The sequence below is a fragment of the Oryza glaberrima genome, chromosome 6, assembly GCF_000147395.1.
Source record: "Oryza glaberrima chromosome 6, OglaRS2, whole genome shotgun sequence".
Lineage (NCBI taxonomy): Eukaryota > Viridiplantae > Streptophyta > Magnoliopsida > Poales > Poaceae > Oryza > Oryza glaberrima.
In genome coordinates, this window is record NC_068331.1 from 3,957,045 (window position 1) to 3,973,471 (window position 16,427).

Below are 16,427 nucleotides of genomic sequence, written 5' to 3' on the forward strand. Positions count from 1 at the left end.
TACTCTCACCAACTCTCTACTTTTTATAGGAAGAAAAAAGAATGGTGTGGGACTAAAGAATCCACATGTCGTAACAAATATATAGAATATTTAAGAGATGGTAATAATATATTAATGATAATTTTATTTAACTAATTTAAATCCCATTGCAACTCATGGACAATATGCTAGTATTTTAAGAAAATGTAGTTACAGAATATAGAAAATAAACTAGAAGTCAGAAGCTGATAAAACAGCTTTCATATTCTCGTCAGCTAGCTTCTCATCCATATTATGAGAAGGCGTAGTTGTAAAATCCAGAAAATATATAAACTATAAACTGAAAAGCCCAGCTTATTTAGATTCTCATCAGGTAATTTCTCACTGGCTATTTTCCAGGATCTTAAGCTCCACAAACGGAGCCTTAATTTGCTAAAACACCACACTAGCGTCCAACATGAGAAGGGACGAGCCAAGATCGTGTGGTGGATACGGTGCATGCATGTGCATATGCACACAGCACAGCCATCGGGTTCAATGACACACAGCGCGCGCGCACACACATGCAGGCACTCAAAGCTTCAGACAATTGCAGAGTTCTGAACTGACGCTGAAGATGCACATACTTACAGCTGCACAAGCAGGAGGCAGACATGATAGGCAAAGGCAATGCATGAGTGATGACTGATCATGCCTCAGCAGGCGCAGCAGCCATTGCAATATTTGCAAGGTTTTTGTCTTTTGGGGGAGGGCTTGGGTTCAGTTTAGTTCCATCTGCATGCTCTTCCCAAGGTGCAGATCAGTGCAGACCCTGCTCTTCCCAAGGTGACACTCTGGCTCCATGGATGGTGCCAACCAGCTACATTGTTAGCAGCCCAATAAGGTTATCTCAACATCTAGCTAGCCATTGCAACTGGTTGGTTGGCTTGGCTGTGATCATCATCTATTCTAGTATAGTATAGCTAGCTAGGATGATGTATAATGGGCTAATTGAGCTTTTCACAATTTGGTTTAACTAGATTATCTTTAGTTACACTATCTGCCCCCAAAAGAATCAACTTCTAGGGACAAATCTGAACAAGAATGATCCTAGCATATTATTGTGAGTTATTGGCTACATGGATCTTAGTTATGCAAAGGTCAAGAGTGTTCTTGGTACGAGTTATATCATCTTGATGTATTTTGTGTTGAGATCAATAGAGCATCCATTATCTGAAAAGATATAGTTGTGTGCATTCCCATTAAGGGCCTCCCTAGGAACCAAGGATTTTCATAGGAATTTTAATGAAAGCCCTTTAGATTGTAGGAATTGGATGATTCCAAACATTATTACATCAAAGCTCATCATGTTTGCATTTCCTTCGGAAAGTCCAAGGCAACATGTATCTTGATATCTTGTCTTTTATCTACTATTACCCATTCGAACGAAGTATTTCATTCAAAATTCTTGTGGTTTTCCTATGAAGTAACCAAACATCTTCTCTACCAAATTCCCGGTATCTTCGTTTCCTATAGGATTCGGCTACTCATGACACTTGATTCATGTTTGTTCCTATTGCTATGTTTTTCCTATCCCGCGTTTCAAAGGAACCCTAATGCAGAGACTGAGAGTTGTACTTTCATTGTAAAAATGATTACCCTAGCCATGACTAGGATAAAAACAGAGAGTTTTATATTAAAAAAAAACTTCAGTAGTAGTACCATTGCACAAGAAAATGCTTGTAGGCTAGTTTGGGTTCTTGTGGGGAATCCGAAGTTCAGAGCTTAGTAGCATGCTCTCTTTTTTCCTGAGAGCATACATTAGTTTTCTCTGGTTTACCTACCATATGACATTATAACTGAACTAACATGGTTGCACTGTGGATAAGTCTAGAGTTAGGCCTGAACTAAATAAACTAGATTAATTATTATAACCTCATTCTTCCCTTACTATAGGTCACTGGATTAGGTGATTACTTTCACTGGATAATGCAATGCCATGATTTGGATGTTCTAGGGGAATATTGTCGACACTAGCCTTGACTTCTGCATGTCCTCTATCTTTTTATAATCAAACTTTCTACTACTAATAAGTAAACAAAAAGGGAAAATGGCAAACAAAAGCTAAGCTAAGTACTCCATCCGTTTCTAAATACAAGTATTTGTAGGATCCAAAATTTATACACAATATGAGTATTTTTTTTGAAACATTACACAATATGAGTATTTTCGAGACATTGATTTCAATCCACAGAAATTCAGGTATTTTCAACCTATCATGTGCTTAGTAGGGGAATCTGAGCAAGTCAAAATTCAAAATTTAACCAATAAGATGTCTGAAAGGGATATTTTTTTTCACTTCTTCTTAGTCTTTGCTAATTACTCCCTCCGTCCCAAAATATAACCACTTCTAACATTTAGAATTTGTCCCAAAATATAACAACTTCTCTGTCGATATTCTCTTCTCAACTAATCACAATCCTCCACCATTCAATTTTCACACCTACCTCTAATTTTTCTCCAATCACAACACTCCCCTCATTTAATCATACCAAATTTCTTAATAACTGTATCCAACCCTAAAAATGCTTATATGTAAGCAATAGAAATGCCAACATTTTCTAAGAGAGGGAGGAGTGTCACAGTGAGTACAAATCAGAGGGAACAAATTTGGCTCGACCCAGGTGGGCCCCAGGAATCATAGACTGATCAGGCACAGAGGTGGGCCCCACCCTGGAGCTGGGTTGCTTTGAATTCAAACAAGCCGGGAATTGAATTGAACTGAGCTCGCTACTCTTTCTGCTTCACTTCCCTCCCTATTTATACCGCCCCCATGGCTCGCCTCACCACACTGATCACCTCGACCTCACTTCCTCCTCAACCTCGAGCTCACTCCTCGCTCTCCCGCCGCGAGCGCGCGCTCTCTCTCGCCGCGACCACGCGCAATCCGTCGCCGAGCTCGAGGACGTCGGCAATGGCGCGGCCGCAGCAGCGGTATCGCGGCGTGCGGCAGCGCCACTGGGGCTCATGGGTCTCCGAGATCCGCCACCCTCTCCTGTAATTCATCGTCGCCATCCTCCTCCTGATTGATTCATTCTTTGTTTCTTCCTCGCGTAGATTGGTTTCTTGGCCATGGCGGTTTGATTTCTTGGTTGGGCTTGCAGGAAGACGAGGATCTGGCTGGGCACGTTCGAGACGGCGGAGGACGCGGCACGCGCGTACGACGAGGCGGCGCGGATCATGTGCGGCCCGCGCGTGCGCACCAACTTCCCCCACGACGTCGCCGACGAGGCCGCGCCGCCGCCGCCGCCGCACAGCGCCGCCGCAGCCTCCTCGTCGTTCCTCTCCGCGGCGCTCGTCGCCAAGCTCCACCGCTTCAACCTCGCCTCCGTCCAGGCTGCGCAGCGCGGCAACAGCAACGACGACGACTCCACCACCTCCTCCTCCGCCGCCGCGTCGTCGCGCGCCGTGATTCCGTCCCTTCCCGCCGCCGCCGGCGCATTGGGCAATGCGGCGGCGACGGCGGAGTGGAGCGGCGGGTTCCTCGAGGAGCAGTACGTGGACCAGATGATCGAGGAGCTCCTCGACTCCAACTTCTCCATGGAGATCTCCTGCTGATGTGCCCTGTTCATCTACCTGTTCTTCTCTGCTCCATCTCCTGTTTCTTTCTCTCTCTCTCTTTTTTCTTTCTTTTTTTTTTTGTTTTTTTAGTTTAGTAAGCTATGTGAGGAAGAACTCTGATCGAGGTTAGTTTGGTCACAGTGAGTTCTGGAGCAGCTTGTGTATACGGTAGCATCATTTAGAGCATAATAGGGTTGCAGTTGAGACCTTCAATTTTTGTTTTGCTACTTTAATTAGTGTCATGTGCTTAATTTCATCTTCAAGCTTTTCATTCTCCCATGGTGATAAGTTAGGTTTATATTTTTTATTACTACTACTCTTATTTGTTAGAGTTCGATGTGCACGTAGGGCTTGTTTGGTTAAGTGCCAAAGGCTACCGTGTTAAAACTTAGGTGTGCCTCAATTATTTTTAACAAGTCATTAGAGGGGAGAGCTTCCCACCTGAATTTTCCATTCATGCGAAAATATGTAGTAGGGCGTGTTAAAAAAGTCTGGAGTTACTCAGTTACATAGATTGCAGGTGAAGAGAATTCGATATGCCACATTTTACTAGTTGCTATAATTGTTACAATTATAATTATAGTCCGGAGAGATTCCACTCTCAATTTATTTGGTTGGTTGATATAGTTGCGACATATCACCCTTTACTAGGCCTTATACCCACTCGCATGTTATATACTCAATTTTCCTTTTTTAACGTTGTCACGCTCTATGACCAATTAAGTGTTGGTCAACTTTTGTATCGATAAAATGAGGTTTAGTCGCCAAACGAACAGCTACGTAGTCTCCAGCACACTTTTGACACGCCACACTATGCATCGCTAATTTTTTTTTTGAAAAATATTATATTGTGAGGTATATAATAAAATATATTTGTTTGAAAGTTTTTTTATGATGAATCTGGTGATGAAATTTTTACAAAACACATGATGGTGTTTGAAACTCATGAAGATAAAAATTAAGTTGACGCATGTAAAACGATAAAGCTATTAGCACATGATTAATTACGTTTTAATTATTACAAATTTGACAAATGGATATATGTAATATTTTAAAGCGATTTCTATATGGAAAGTTTTCGCACGGATCGCACCATTTAAAAAACATGCTAACAAAAATCAAGGTAAAATATATATATCCTCATGGGAAAAGAAAAGGGTATAATCTTACACACTCTTCATCCAGGGTGTTTACAGTATAACTGCACGTGTTTTAAAATGAGATCTCTCATAAGTCCAAGAGAGCACAAATCAAAGCCAAGCAAATGGTGTAATAAATAAAGCTGATAACAACAGCGACAAGAAAGTGGCAATTCCCGGTCCATACCAATTCAACCCAAAAGTCAGCGAAAACCATCCCAGTTTCGCAAATTTTTCAAGACATTTCTGTCCACTAAAACCCCAACATCCCCCACATTGGATCCAAATCCAATCCACCACCAACCCTGACAGAGGATAAAATCGATATTGATATAGGCTGTATTTAGATTCAGGAGTGAAAAATTTTGACGTGTCACATCGGATATACGTAGGCTAATAACAAAACAATTACAGATTCCGCCTGTAAACTGAGAGACGAATTTATTGAGCCTAATTAATCTGTCATTAGCAAATGTTTACTGTAGCACCACATTGTCAGATCATGGAGTAATTAGGCTTAAAAGATTCGTCTCGCAATTTACACGTAATCTGTGTAATTAATTTTTCTTTTTGCCTATATTTAATACTCCATCTATGTGTCCAAATATTCGATATGACATGGTGAAAAAATTTTGCCAGGCGATCCAAACAGGCCAATATTGCAAACATGCCAATTTCTGAAGTTCTTACCAGTGTGTCTGTCCATCAGATATTCAGATCAAGATTCAGGCAAGTGCAGAAAGGGCAAAAGAAAAAGAGGAAGAGATCCAACTTTTATGCGCTACACCGTGGTCCGATCGAGCCCCCTGACGAGCGCACGAGGCGTACGAACGCAAAGAATCCCCCCGCGATCGATGTGGGAGGAGATCCCGGCATCCCAAGGACGAATTTTCAGGCGCAGGAGATCCACCTGCAGAGCAGCAGCAGCAGATGCAGCAGCAGTTACACCTCTGAACTTTCTGAACCTCACATTGCATGCAATGCAGGGCCATTGATGGCGGCCGCCGGGGCGGCGTGCTGCGGCGAGGATGGATTCATTTCATTTCAGCTCGCTCATGATGGTGGCCATTGCGGCCTCTGCACTAATCGCGCTGGCTTGCAGTGCAGTGCAAGAGAAAGAGAGAGAGAGATTCAGAGATCATCGCGGGATGTTGTCTGCATGAGAGATTTCTGTACGTGTTTGTCAAAAGAATCCGCGGCTTGGTCGGGGAGCAATCAATGGTGCATTGTCCGATCCGTTCGCCATTGCAGCTGCAGATTGTAGCAGCTATAGCAGCAATGCAGTGTGATAGGATAGGGGGCCTGCACGGCCGCGAATTTGCTTCCCCTGACGCTAACGGGTGGTGGCTAGTGGAAGTAGTTAGATCAGATAATGGCAGACAGTATCGGCGTGTTCGTATTTCGTTTGCTGAAGATTTCCGCGGCAATTTTCAGCCATGGTGAACTATGCTTGTTTTGTGTTACTTTCCCTTCACACGTATAAGGGACCACAAGAACATATTTGGGCGCCACCGTGTACAACATATTCGGGCCATAACGAGTATCACGGTTAGGTATGGATCTGCTGTTATTGACGAAAGCGTCCATTTTTGTCTCCCTTAACTGTAGCCCGAGTTTGATTCGTATTCCTCAGTAGGTATAAAGCCTTCCCGAATTGTTAAAACCCGGTCATTTCATCATCCATACTAGATGAATACCCCGCCGCGTTGCTGCGGAAAATCAAGTTGCATAATATGTACAAATAAGATGTAATTTGATAATCAAAACTAAAACAATTTGATACAATTTTAAGCCTAAAAATAATTGAGATTGCATGTTTTTAAGAGAGAAGAAAGAAGAGACAGTTTGAACCATAAATCTATCATCCAAAGACTAGAAATAATTGTGATGATGTGACTTAATGAGAGAAAAGAGAAATAACATTAACTACACTTAGTGGGGATGAACTACATAAGTATATAGGATTAGAGAGACAGGAGAGAGGGTGGTGGTTCTTGGACACGCACTTTGATACACATATGATCTCGATAGCTTCTGCCTTTTTTCTAATAACTTTTCTTCTTCTTAATACATTCGGATGGCCTCCCGGCAAAAGAGGAGAGGAGAGAGAAGGGAGATGTAGGCCTCCTCTCGATGTCACTAGTCGTCTCTCTCCTTCACCTCCGACGCCACCGGTCTTGTCTCCACCGTGTCGCTTCCCACCTTCCGTGCTTCAAGACCCAGCCCATTGCTAGAGCTCGAAAAGGTTGGGTCATTGGACGACCGTCCTCGGTTCCCATCCACTCGGTGGGGTAATTTGGTGTTGTTGGTGACACGATGGCGAGGCTGGGTGCAAGGAAATGAGCCTACAGCAGCACTCCTCCGAGCTTAGTCACGACAAGGTTGCAAGGGCAACAACACTATTGAGAGCGACTGAGGGATGAGTGAGGTGGCAGCTGGGATGATCCTTGATCTGGAGACAAGGGCGGATCCAGCATGGCAGCAGTGGGGCTCGAGCCTCCACTACTGGCACGAGTACCATGAGAGTCCCTACTAATTTTTCTTGCCATACTTAGATGGGAAAGAGGAGTTATAGCTTTGTATATTTCGTTTAGATCCCCCCCCCCCCCCGCTATTTTCTTTCTGGATACGCCGCATAGTACAAAACCGCCATCAAAACTGCTCAGGGAGGTAAAATGATCATGTTTTAATGGTTCAGGGAGATTTTCTACCCAATTTTGTGCTACACGAAACAAGACTCGGGGTATAGTTGAGGGAGTAGGAATGTACTTTCGCTTTGCTTTATCTTGATGGCGCAATTGTTGTTCGTCTGAATGAATAAATGGTCCCAACTTCTTGGCCCGAAATGTAGCTTCGCAGGCATCATTCAGAGAGAACGAACTCGTTCAAGCGTCTAAATTTTCCTTTTGAAAAGTGAGGGACCTACACTACTATAGTCAAACAGAAGGCTAACCAATGCATTGCAGTATTGCACACAAAACAAAGGCTCCAAATTTCAACCGAACAAACGCAAAAATCCAGATGTGACTCATAAAACCGGCAGATATTACTGGTACCTTCCTAACTTTGAAACTACTGGTCCGATCAAAAAATTAAACAATCTGCAAATATCCAAAACTATTTTTATGGAGCACATTACTAGTAAACTCTTTTAATACTACTACTAGTAGTCTGGTAGTACTACCTTGCTTACTTGGACCAGGTGCTTGACTGAGTATTCAGTAAGCAGCTTACGCTGTGTGCTTTTCCACGCGTGAGGAAGTTAAGCTTGGAGATCACATTTATCCACACTGACCAAGCAGCAAAGCGAAGGCAGGTGAGGTCAAAACTACCAACTCCCACTGTTTAATTTGGCCGCTAAACTTTTCAGATATTCAAACCAGTGGGAACCATCGAGTTAATCACCATCTTTTACACGATCATCTATTAGTTGATGTTCAATCCGCCGTGCCGTTCATGATTATTACTGCATATAAAAGTGTTCAGAGTTTCAGATTGAAGTGTTCGACTGAGTATACATTCATCTTTTTCTGTCTCTGCTTTCTCTGAAGGGAGAAAAGGGTCATGACTCATTGACTCATGAGTACTTAGCTTGATTAGGCATGCTTTGTTGAAAAGATTATGAGATTTTGCCACGAAATGCGAATAGTGAAGAACAGTGCATTCATACTCTTAAGGCTGAGTTCGGCTGTAGTCGTGGGATGAGATTTTTTAGGCACGTGAAACGAGATGAGCTATTAGTATATGATTAGTTGAATATTAATTATTATAAACTTAAAAACTAGGTGTATTTATTTTTTTTAAAAGAAACTACTATAGAAAACTTTTACATGAAACATATCGTTAATGCAGTTTTGGAAAACATGCTCATGGATAATTAGAAAGTTGTCAAACCCAAACTCACATCCGAACTCACCCTTAGGATGTGTTCGTTCCCGCAGAACTGCTGAGCTACTAAGTGGCATGGAAACTAGAGCGAGTAAATTAGTGTATGATTAATTAACTATTAATTATCATAAACTTGAAAATTGAATTATATTTGATTTTTTTTATATGAAATGCACTATTTATTAGTTTAGAAAACATGTTCATGGAGAACACGATATTAGCTTAGTCTATATGGAGATCCAAATGCAGCCTTACTACTCTTACATTTCAGTAATTCAGATGAGATTTTCCACGGTAAAAGAAGAGAAAGGTTATTAGCGTGGGATTAATTAACTATCACAAACTTTATATATATATATATATATATATATATATATATATATATATATATATATATATATAATCTTTATTTAAAAGTTTTAAATGAAACATACCATTTAGCGGTTTAGAAATATGCCTGTAAAGAAGGAGAGGATTGCTTACCTGAGTTGTTGAATGAAACTGAGCTACTGTAGTGTAGTTAGTTGTCAGTGGAGTATACTGTAGTTATCTCATGGAAGAATGGACACGTCCACACCCACAGACAGGTTATTGGAGGATAGAGTTGACGAACACAACAGAAACAACTACAGAGATAGACCAAGCCATATATTATTAAGAATTTCGTATCATGTGTCCATGATATAAAGGACCGAGATATTCTTTTGCCTGATCGGAAGTGATTGTTCTGTAATAATATATGGCTTCCGATCAACAATCATTTACGATTTCCTAACAACCTTTCTTTTATTAGTGAGGAGATATTGATTGATAAATCATTAAATACCACTGTTAGAAGTGACAAATCATCAGTGATCAAGTACTATTTAATACTATCTCCGTTCTAAAATATAAGAAGTTTTAGGTTTAAACACATGTATTAGAAAAGTGAAATTAAATAGAAAAAAGTAATTGGTTCAGAAAGACTAAGTATGTAAATGATGGAAGATTGTTATCGGTTGAGAAGGAAATACATGTGAAGATATTATTATTTTTTAGATAAATCTAAGTGCTATAAGTTGTTATATTTTGAATAGAAGGGAGTAGATCAGTAGACGTTGGTGTAAGTAAAACTAGATGGGTACCTTACGTGTTGTTGTGGATGAATTGTGCTATGATGCAATAGATGTGAGTTTTAAAAATTTCTTTCTTAATATCTACAATACGTTTTTCTTTCATGTGCTTATATGTTTTTTTTACCTTAATCAATTATCCAAAGGTTATAAATGATTGGATTGTATGGTGTGTTTTGGGAAAAGAGATGCAATTTACATTATTGATGATCATCCAAAGGCTAAAAATAATTAATATGATGTGACTTCATGAGAGAAGAGATAATTAACATTAACTGCATTTAGTGTGGATGAACTTTATAGATTAATAGATGATGCCCCGCGTGTTGCGGCGAGAATTTTTATAAAGAAATAAGATTTATTTGTGAAGGTGTAAAATAGGGAAGGTTGAATAGAATGATAGATGACAATTGTTTATCTCTTAGCATGATTTTTGTTCTGTGTGAGAGTGCCTAATTTGGAAATTTCAAAAATAAAAAAACAATGCATATATAATTGTACTATTCACATAGTTTGATTTTTTTTCCTTTTACCTGTGTATGTAGCTAGATATAAACTATACGTGGGTAAATACAAAAATGTCAAATGTGCCGATGGAGGATGTGATGATGTGTGATGACTGTCCTAACTATAATAAGAATTGAAAGAAAGTTTTGAGAGAATAGTTGGGATTAGTGCAAAAATTACTTTGAAGGTAGCTTTTATGGCTAGGTGACACATGAGTGCAAAAGAGGGTGACCAACAATTAGACATCTAAGGGCAAAGTTTTATAGTATGGGTGACTACACATTTGATTTCATGCATGACATACATATTTAAATTAAGAGGTGATATGTATAATAGGTTACCTCTATCACACAATCCCCAGTATCTCTAACACTCTTACATATTTATTGAAGTTTGGGTAGGAGCTGCCCCTTGCATGAGAGGTGACTATTTCTCTCTCATCCTTCTTCTCTCCTCCATCTCACTATTTAATCCTATGTGGCATCTTGGGGCAGGTGCTTGGATGCCCATAGTACTTGCCTTAGAGCAGGTCCAATAGTACCGCCTGCTGACGACGGTAAAATTGGTCGTGTCACCTAAAGCTTAGTTAAAAAAACACTTCATATAATAGAAGGCTGCAGTATATGGTTCGGTTATTTGTCAGTAGTTTAGACATGCCAATTACTACAGTTTGTTTGCAGACCTCACTGACCTATCACAATTCACATGCAAGTATAGACCAATAGCAGTTGCTTACCTTGTCTCGAAGCTCACGTATAGCCGGCGGTAATATAATCGCCCGTTCACACTCTCTTTCCTTCTTTATTTTTGCCAGCTCATTGCTTTTGCTAGCGTGGCCATTCTACCGCCAGCTTAAAACTCCTATTGTACCCGCTCTTAGAGCATCTCTAGTAGAAGCCCCTACTCTAAAGCCCATAAAGGTTAAATGGGGGCTGCCCCCAAATCTTTAGGACCTTAAATATATCATTAACTCTAGCAGTAGCCCCCATAACTTAGCCCCTATTTCTTTTTCTCTTTTATTTTAGTATAGAATTTATGTTTATATCTAATTTAACACTATAATAATTCAAACATAAATAATTCTAGCGCATGGAATTCAACCATATTTAAATTTACAATTTCAAACAACATGATTCAAATTTTAATTTAAAATTTTCAAACATGGATCTAGGGAGGATGATGCTGGGTAGGCAGGTGGCCAGCCGGGAAGGAGGGTACCAGGGAGGACGCTTGTAGAGGAGGAGGGTGCCGCCGCGCCGGCCAGGAGGAGACCTACCAGGGAGGAGGATACCGGCTAGGAGGAGCAGCGTAGATCTGTGGAGGCACCGGTAGTTGCGGGCTAGCAGGATACTTCGCACGGAAAAATAGTACCCGTGCGGTGGTGGGATTTTCTCCCGCGCATCTCTGCCATGGATGGGGGGCTGCGGAGAAAGCCCCTAGGACTCGGGGCTCGAGGAGATAATTTGGAGGCCTTCTTATTTTAGGAGCTTTAGTAGTGGTCTTATTGGACCTGAGTTTTAGTCTCAACTCTCAAAATTAGTATATGGGCTGTGTTTAGGACCTCTACTGAAGATGCTTAGATCTAACAGTTACTGTAAGAATTTGACATTGGTCTGATGGCTCAAATAAATAAGGTGATGTGGCTGCCTATAATCACAATAATGGCGACAATTATATAAGTATAGTAGATATGATGTACTACAATACTGAATACTGAATAATTGATCTGACTACTGAATACTACTACTCCATTTCATACTGTACTGTCCATATAGATTAGTAGTATAGGAGTAGTTGGGGACGACCACGTGGCCATATCAACGGTCTTGATCCGATGGAGACTTCAGACTTGTAATAGCTGAGAACACACACCACACCAGCGATGATACGATAGTGATGTCCTGGTGAAAACTGCATAAAAAGTTGGCTAGACTTAACAAAAAGTTAATTAATCTTCTTTCTCTATCAAAAAAAATGAAAATTACTTTACACGCTTACGACTTTGTCAGTCCTGACTTGGAAGATCTCCTTTTGACATTGTTTTCAGATTAATGATGTTTGGACTTCCATTGTTCAATTAATGATGGATTAATTTTCCTCAAAGAAAAAATGATGGATTGTTTTTTTTTAAAAAAAATACTACGAGCCAGAGCGAAAACCACATTTGTTCCCTTCACTGTCGCTGACTGTCTGCAGGTAGCACAGTGGAATTGTTGCCGTTGACCAAACTCTTAACTGCCTCTGACACTAAATCTAATTTACAAAACTCCCTCCGTTTCAAATCAGTACTTATCATTTTAGATTTGTCTGAATAAAAAATATCTAAAATCACTAGTTTTTATAAAGAACCATATAGTTTAATAACATGTGAATTATATGTTATAAAAACTCCCCCTAAGATGAATCTAAAAACATAAACATGATGTCAAACTTTGTTTTTTTAAGAAAAGGTTTAAGGGTCATGTATGATTTAGGATAAATCTAAAACGATAAATAATTTAAAACAGAAAGTATTTGTTGTCACTTGTCCATTAGCTCTGCTTATTGTCACTTTTACGACAATCTCACAACATATATGATACCCAAATTGGAGTTGCTGTCAAAGTGGCATCACATTTGAGTTATAAAAATTTAAAAACAAGTTGCTGTTGACTGGAGTTAGTAACAGAAGTAACAACACATTATTGGTAGAAAGTCCCTAATTTTCCTTTCCTTGGGTCATATCCTCTGAATCTGAAAAGGAAATACACGAGCCTTAAAATGGACAGTTTGACACATAAACAAAGACATAAATCAAATCAAATAAATACAAAAAAATGAAAAAGAAATGTGAAAAATGGAGAGAGAGAGAGAGAGAGAGAGAGAGAGAGAGAGAGAGAAATCCGGTCAACTTTCGCCTGCTCCCTCTCAAGTCGCCGCTACGTCCGCACTGGTGCAACTAAGCCAAGCCACTCTCTGACTCGATCGCCTCTCGAAACGAAACCAATCTGATCGAGAAGAAGAAGCCGCCACGCCACGCCACGCCACGCCACGCCACGCCGCGCCGCGCCATGCCGCTCGCCTGCTTCGCCGCACGCGGCGGCGGGGGCGCGGGCGCCTCGTCGTCGTCGTCCCCGGCGCCGGCCGCGTCGGCGACGTCGGTGTACTGGACGCACCTCGGCACCGTCACCCTGACGTGGTCGCGCGGGCAGCTCGGGCTCGTCCTCGCCGCGGAGCTCCACCTCGCCGGGGAGGGCGCCGCGCCCGCGCTGCGGTTCTTGCTCCGGCCGTTGCTCCCGTGGCGGCGGCGAGGGTGCAAGAGGTTCGCCGGCGGCGGGCACGCCGTCGCGTTCACGTGGGACATGTCCCGCGCCCGCCTCGCCGGACGGCGGCCGGAGCCCGTGGCGAGGTATTCCCTGCATGTGTGCGTCGACGGGGAGCTCGTGCTGGCGGCGGGCGACCTCGCGCTGCTCGCCCCGTCCGCCGGGTTCCTCCTCACCCGCCGCGAGAACGCGGTCGCCGCCGGCGGCGGCGAGGCGTACGCCACCACCGTCGCCGTCGCGGGGGGGAGGCACGAGGTGTCGATCGCGGTGGAGGACGCCGTCATGTGGGTTGCCATCGACGGCGAGAAGGCGCTCCAGGTGCGGCGGCTCCGGTGGAAGTTCCGCGGCAGCGAGAGGCTCGACCTCCCGCGCGGCCGCGTCCGCGTCTCGTGGGACCTCCACGGCTGGCTCTTCGCCGCCGACGCCGCCGCGGTGTTCGTCCTCCGGTTCGAGACGGCCGACGTCGCGGACACCTCCAAGATCGACATGGAACGCGACGCCGGCATGCTCGCGCTAAGGCAGAGCTCTTTCAACAGGAAGCACCACCACCACGGCGGCGGCGGCGCCGCCGCCGAGAGCTGGTGCAGCAGCGACAGCGACAGGAGAGGGTGGAGGAGGGGGCCGTTCAGGTCGGGGTCGGACTCGTCGCCGGCGGTGTCGGTGGCGTCGACGTCGGCGGCGTCGTCGGCCGGGAGCGTGGCGACGGTGGCCGACTGGGCCACGGCGGAGGAGGCGGCGATGAACGACGGCGGCGGCTTCTCTCTCGTCGTGCACCTCTGGAAGACGAAGAAGAGGAGGTAATTAATGGCCATGCATCCATGGCGTCCATGGCGTTGGTGCATTGCGTTGGATTGTATGGAAAAAAATTATATGTTATTTTTTGCTTGTGAATTTGTGATTGGTAATTCATGATTGCCGCATTCGCGTGCAAGATGATGAGAAAAATTTTGTGTGGATAATCAAGTGAGAAAATTCGTGGGTACAAGTTTTTTTTTTTTTGTATTCAAATATTCTTGCTTGAATTTGTCCAGAGAGCAGGAGGATTTTGCAGTCATTTTGTTTCATTGTTTGTGAAGCAAAAGATAATATCTTGTACAACTTCCCTTCTAAACCAAATTGCTATACATGTGTGAATACATTTTTGTTTAGAGATTTAGGTTGAAATTTCTAACATTTGGATTGACTCCAACTCTCCGAGATTTGTATCCCAACATTTTGTTTTCTCCATCTCTAATGACTCCGGCAAGGCAACAACCATTGACCAATATATTTTTGGGTTAGGGTGATAGTGGAAAGACGGTGGGATGATCAGTTAATTATCTCAGACTCCTTTGGAACAAAGGTTTAATTTTTTTTTTAAAAAAAAACGCAGGATGAGTATCTTTTGGAAGATTTTCTTATATGCTCCTTTGGAACAAAGGAATGTACCCTTTGAAATTTGAATGAAATGACCAAATCCATGAAAATTTGGAAGGAAATCTAACATGAGCTAAACTTTTGGAAAATTTTCCTTTGTGTTGTTTTGTCTCCAAATTCATATAAAAGCATCCAAACATGGTTGAACAATTTCCGAATTTTTATATTCCTTAAGATTCCACATTACTATATTTCTCGCATTTCATGTGCTTTTTCAATTCCTACCTCCCAAAGAACATTCATTTTAATTTTAGTGGCAATCTCATAAATTCACTCCACAAAACCACTATTGAGAATTGCAGGTCTCATTTGAAATGCACGATTTAGGCTCGTTTCCTTTATGAGTATACCTCGGTTTTTAAATTGTTAAATGATACATTTCGCATGATAACTTTCTGTATATAAGGCCTGATTTAGTTCCCAATTTTTTTTTCCAAAAACGTCAGATTGAATCTTTGGACATATGCACGAAGCATTAAATATAGATAAAAGCAAAAACTAATTACACAGTTTGCATGAAAATCGCGAGACGAATCTTTTGAGTCTAATTAGTACATGATTAGCCATAAGCGTTACAGTAACCCACATGTGCTAATGGCGGCTTAATTAGGCTCAAAAGATTCGTCTCGCGGTTTCCAGACGAGTTATGAAATTAGTTTTTCCATCTGTGTCCGAAAACCTCTTTCGACATCCGATCAAACGTCCGATGTGACACCCAAAAATTTTCTTTTCGCGAACTAAACAAGGCCTAAGTTGCTTAAGAATATCATACGAATCCATTTTTCAAATCAATAATAATTAAAACTCAATTAATCATGGGCTAATGTCCTTTTTTTTTTTTTTGCCCTAGCTTCGATCAATCAATCTTCAGTAGAAACCAGCACACCTTAACAAGAGTTTCTTTTTAGCCGTTGTTCAATTTCCCTATAATTTCTGCAAAATTCATCAAATCCAAAGAGACCTCAAATTTTAAGGACGGCGGCGTTTGATTCCCCCACCCTTCACCGTCGCTTACCACTCTCCTCTAGCCGCCGGCGCCTCCGCCGCGGCCGTGGCCGCCGTCGGTCACTTCCATTGGCGACCACCCCTCGCGCATGGTTTCTTCCGCCTCTACCGCCGCTCTCCTCCCCCTCCCCCGAACACTCTGACGACGCCCAAAGCGCCACCCGACTCACCTCCTCCGCTGCGGCGGCAGGTGGAGCGAGACTACGACGTGGACGGCACCGACGGCGGTGGTCCGGCGCGACGCGCGACGTGCTCCTCCCACAGCATGCTCCTCGATGAGCTCGCGTGCGCGGGCGGGGGATGCGCACGAGGCGTTCGACGAAATGCTCGCGTCGGACAACTTCATGGTCATGGTCAAGCTGCACGTACGGGTGGATGTTGCAGTTCGACCTCGCCTCGCCTCGCCTGCAAGCTCATCCTGGAGATGGGGGGGGGGGGGGGGGGGGGAGCACGGGTTGGAGGCCGGCATTGCCATGAAC

The 16,427-nt window shown here is 42.8% G+C and overlaps 2 protein-coding genes across 2 annotated transcripts; both read left to right on the plus strand.

Annotated features, from left to right (window-relative positions):
• The first annotated feature begins 2,785 nt into the window (after positions 1–2,785).
• Positions 2,786–3,868, plus strand: LOC127777640 (ethylene-responsive transcription factor ERF003-like). The gene is made up of 2 exons (XM_052304241.1): positions 2,786–3,015; positions 3,123–3,868. Exons 1-2 carry the CDS (start codon positions 2,792–2,794, stop codon positions 3,574–3,576), a joined length of 678 nt encoding a protein of 225 aa, XP_052160201.1. The 5' UTR covers positions 2,786–2,791; the 3' UTR covers positions 3,577–3,868.
• A 9,141-nt stretch (positions 3,869–13,009) lies between these two features.
• On the plus strand, positions 13,010–14,665 carry LOC127777739 (uncharacterized). Its single transcript, XM_052304356.1, has one exon. It carries the CDS (start codon positions 13,276–13,278, stop codon positions 14,326–14,328), a length of 1,053 nt encoding a protein of 350 aa, XP_052160316.1. The 5' UTR covers positions 13,010–13,275; the 3' UTR covers positions 14,329–14,665.
• The last annotated feature ends 1,762 nt before the right edge of the window (positions 14,666–16,427 follow it).